Source organism: Zalophus californianus, chromosome 5 (genome assembly GCF_009762305.2).
Source record: "Zalophus californianus isolate mZalCal1 chromosome 5, mZalCal1.pri.v2, whole genome shotgun sequence".
Classification (NCBI taxonomy): Eukaryota; Metazoa; Chordata; class Mammalia; order Carnivora; family Otariidae; genus Zalophus; species Zalophus californianus.
In genome coordinates this window covers 125,706,025-125,710,734 of record NC_045599.1, presented here as the reverse complement: position 1 = coordinate 125,710,734, position 4,710 = coordinate 125,706,025, and the positions used below count along the sequence as shown (strand labels likewise).

At 41.4% G+C, this 4,710-nt stretch overlaps 1 protein-coding gene across 1 annotated transcript; it reads left to right on the top strand.

Annotated features, from left to right (window-relative positions):
- The first annotated feature begins 336 nt into the window (after positions 1-336).
- LOC113929909 (cytochrome b-c1 complex subunit 7-like) lies at positions 337-672 on the top strand. Its single transcript, XM_035727817.1, has one exon. It carries the CDS (start codon positions 337-339, stop codon positions 670-672), a length of 336 nt encoding a protein of 111 aa, XP_035583710.1.
- Positions 673-4,710: the final 4,038 nt, after the last annotated feature.

Below are 4,710 nucleotides of genomic sequence, written 5' to 3'. Positions count from 1 at the left end.
CCATACCCACTGGATGCCACCCTTCCCCCATCTCGTGACTCTCATGAACACTATGGGCCAACCATGTGACCTTCTTCAATTCTTAGCAAGTTGCTTCCTGTAGCTGAGCCATTAGTCATGCCATTCCCTCAGCCTAAAACAAATGTTCTTCTTCCCCTTCTTGTCATGGCCAGCTCCTTATCATCTTTATACCTCAATTTAAATGTCCTTACCTCAGAGCATCCTTCTCTCCTGGTCACCTCATCTCGAATAGGAAACACCCTCTCACACACCTTATTCTGCCTCAGCTCCTCCTCTCTTCCTTTAAAACCCTTGGCTCGGCAGCCTCGGGTCAAAATGACGAGCAGACCTGCAGTTGCAGCATCAAGCTGGTGGCTGGAGGGTATTCGAAAATGGTTCTACAATGCTGCAGGGTTCAATAAACTAGGGTTAATGAGAGATGATACAATATATGAGAATGATGAGGTGAAAGAGGCCATAAGAAGGCTTCCTGAGAACCTTTATAACGACAGGATGTTTCGCATTAAGAGAGCACTGGACCTGACCATGAGGCATCAGATCTTGCCTAAAGAGCAGTGGACAAAATATGAGGAGGATAAATTCTACCTTGAACCATATCTGAAAGAAGTTACTCGGGAAAGAAAAGAGAGAGAAGAATGGGCAAAGAAATAATGATAGCGTTGAACTCTGTGGTTGCAGCTACCCTCAAATATTTTTAAGAAGTTGAATAAACCTGAAGCATACAATTTAGAACTATCTGAGCTGCAAATATATTACTTTAAATAAATGTCTATTGTGATTAAAAAAAAAAAAAACCCTTGGCTCAACCTTTGATTATTGGGTTCGTTTACATGTTTTCTTTGCCTAGCTACACCAGAATGCAAACTCCATGATCTTGTCACGACTTGTTCCCCTGCTATCTTCATTGTATCTAATGGAATTCCTGGTATAAAGTAAGGAGCAGTGCTTCATAAGTTCTTCATTGATAAAAATCAAAAAAGAACTGCAGTCCCACAGAGAATATATTATTAACATAACGGATACTCCACACATGGATTTCCTTCCTTAGGTAAGCTTGCAGAGTACTGAACAGCACTCAGTGGCCAAATAAAACATATACAAGATGTCATGAGATCAGTGGGAAATGAAAGTTGGAAAGGTCTGGATCATGGCCACAAAATAGGTAGTGTCTTTTAATATTACTCTGTTATTTCAAATAAATGAATATACTGGAGAATTCAATATTGTCTAGATTTCAAAAATAATCTGGCATGATGTCATGGACTTGGTGCATACATGTTATTTTAGTGCCTGGCCTTTTAACAAAATATTAAGTAAAACTCCATAAATGTTAGTACGCATGTATATTCTCTGGGAGTGGGGTAGGGTATTAATAGGTATACAGTGAAAAAGTTTTCCCTAGTCTAATAAATTAAGAACTAGTAAGCAGGGCACTCATCCTTTATTTATAGTAAGCTATGTGACTCCCCAGAGCCTTTAAGATGCAAATATATAAGGTGAATCAGAATTATGGGGCTCTTATTCTTTTTTGAGCACAGGTAAGCATTTCCTAGAACTCGTGTGCCCTGGCACAGTTTGGGGAAAGCTGTGGGCTCATCATTCTACCTTTTAAGATGCTGCAAAACCAAATTACATGCTGCTGAAGAAAATACTACAAACCCGGATGGGGAAACAATAACATATAATAGATTTAGTGCATCGGGTCAAATTTGCCTTGTATGGTCCAGGTTCTGTTTCTCCAGAGAACATCCCCACTGTGTTTACTGCCTCTCCACAGGTCTTCGGAATAGAAACAGCATTCCTTGATTTTAGGGCATGCAGAGATTATACAAATATCTTCCAGGTGGTCAAGATCCTGGGGGGAAGATACAGAATCCACACAGAATTTCCAATAAGGCTCATTTTCACTAGCAATGTCTGGAAAAGTATCACGAAATGTCAGTTTCATCCTTTGTCCAATAGTGAGCCTGAAACTGTCTTCATTCCTTCATTAGACAACTATTTATTGAAGGCCTACTATGTGTCAAGCTGTGCTCCAGGTGTTAGGGATCCAACAGTTAATAAAACAGACACAAATTCTTGCTCTTGTGGAGCTTAGGTCTTGTAGGGAAAGACAAAAAATAATCAAAATAAAGAAGTCACTTACATAGTGTATTAGAGGCTTATAAGCGATGTAAAAATATAAAGCAGGAAGGAGGCTAGGAAGGGTTGGGGTTGCAACTATAGCACAATGGCCAAAAAGACCTCACTGAAAAGCAAAGACTTGAAGGAAGTGAAAAAGTTTGCCCCATGGGTGTCTGGGAGAAAAACATTCCTGGGAGAGTAAATTGCAAAGGTTCAGAAGCAGGACCGAATTGGAGGTTTGGAGACTCACAGGAAACCCGGTGTGTTGGGAGATAATGAGCAAGAGAGGCAAGAGTAGGAATTGAAGTCAGAGAGGCAGTGAGGAGCCGAGAGGGCTGAGAGAGAAACAGGACCTCTGGAGCCTAGGAGAGATATGGTGTATTCACGGGATCCCTCTGGCTGCTGGGTGGAAAACGAAGTGTGGGCAGCCGAGGGTGGACCCCAGGAAGCTAGATGATAACATGACAGACCAGAAAAATATAATAGGAAGATATAAACCTTAATTGTAAATATTTTACCATTTTCTATAGTTAATGAAGCATTTTTATATCCCTTATCATATTTAATCTTCATGACAACACATTTCATTACTAACCACATTACACCTGTCTTGTAGCTGAGAGAATGGAGCCGTAACAAGGTCCAGGGTCTTGCCCGGCAATGGGCAACTCCTGTGTGAAAGAATCAAGAAGCAGTTCTGGAGACAGGGATGCTGACCCTGAACTGAGAGCTCTTGGCACTACACTACAGTTTGTCAATTCCAGGGTCCAAGTAAAGTCTTCGTAAAGTGCTGAGTGGGGAAATGCTAAAGGTAAAGATGATGGGTATGTTAGCTTTATCCTAGAGAAAGTAAGACTTAAGCAGAGTTTTTGTTTTTCTCTTTCTTTTCTTTCTTTTCTTTCTTCCTTTCTTTCTCTCTCTCTCTTTCTTTCTTTCTTTCTTTCAATATTTTCTTTGAAGTATAACACACATATAGAGAAGTGTACACACCCCGGGCAGAGGTTTTTAAAGGAAATTTTGAAGTTTTCAATCTCACCATCAATTTGAAGGGTTTCAAGAGAACCTACAAAAACAAGAGTAATACATTCTTGGTAAGATGTTCTGTTAGGGGCCCATGAAACCTCTCATTAATTCTGTGCCTGGGCTTTCAGAGGTCGAGGTCACACACTGCTCTGCACACCACAAAAATGACTGCCTTGAGACATTCCTTGCAGTTCAAAAGTTTAACCCAAACCTTGCTATTACTGCTGGGACTGGACAGCCAACAGATTGGAATGTTCAGGGGGCGTGTTAAGGAAATCTCAAGCGTTCATTTTCCAAAAAGCACCTTTTTAGAGATAAGAAGCTCAGGACTTCACTGTGGTTTTTTTTGTAATAGTAACTTTACTCGGAGATGTCCATATTGTGTACAGAGGCACAGCACCCATTTGCAGAAACAAAAAATTTCCCACGTCTATATTTCTTCTACAGCCAAGAAACTGAAGAGAAGGAGCTAAATTTCTCCTCCTTCTCCTCCTCGTCCTCCTTTCTCCTCCTCCTCCACCTCCTTCTCCTCCCCTCTTCCCCTCTCTTTCCCCTTCCCTCCTTTCCTCCCAGGACTAAAGATCTTGAACAATCTTTATTCTAATTCTGGTGCATCACAAGGCCACAGAATGGAAGAAAGCCAAGGGCTTGTCAATTCAAATGACAGATGAGGGTGTCCCAGTATTCAGAGCAGAAGATTTTCCCATCCTCTGGCCAGTGTGAAATAGTCATCCAGTAAAATACACGGACCAGAGAGCAGGGAGAGAATTAAGCTCCTCTCTCCAGCTCCCTCTTTATGCAGATAACATCAGGAAAGTTTCATGACTCCTCCAGGATTACTCAAGCCGTTAGAAGTAAATCAGGGACTAGAATCCAGATCTCAGGGCTCCAAGCCCGGTGCTCTTTCCTTTAAACCACACTGCCCCCTTAAAAGTTTCTGCTCATCACGGGGTGCCTGGGTGGCTCAGTCATTGAGCGTCTGCCTTCGGCTCAGGTCATGATCCCAGGGTCCCGGGATCGAGTCCTGCATTGGGCTCCTTGCTCAGCGAGGAGCCTGCTTCTCCCTCCCCCATTCCCCCTGCTTGTGTTCCCTCTCTCACTGTCTCTCTCTCTGTCAAATAAGTTAAAAAAATAAAATCTTAAAAAACAAAGTTTCTGATCATCTTTATACTGCCCAGGGCTGATAGCAAGCAGATAAGAATACGTGAAGGTTATAATAGTCATAATAATTGACAATTATAATTGCTATTATTATAATAGCTAAGAGTTACTGAGTACTTAATATACATTAGGCACTATTCTGAGAGTTTTACATATATTAACTCATTAAATCTCCACAACAATACTATTGGTCTGTACCATTATTATCCCCATTTTATAGATGAGAAACCTGACGCACAGAGAGGTTAAGTGACCCTCATTGCTCAATGTCACCCACTAGAAAAGAAAACAAATAAAGCAAGTGATTCTCATCATACTGACTCCTGGGGTGGAGGGATGAGATGTTAAAGTTGATCCACAAAGAGTGAGTCAACTATGGTC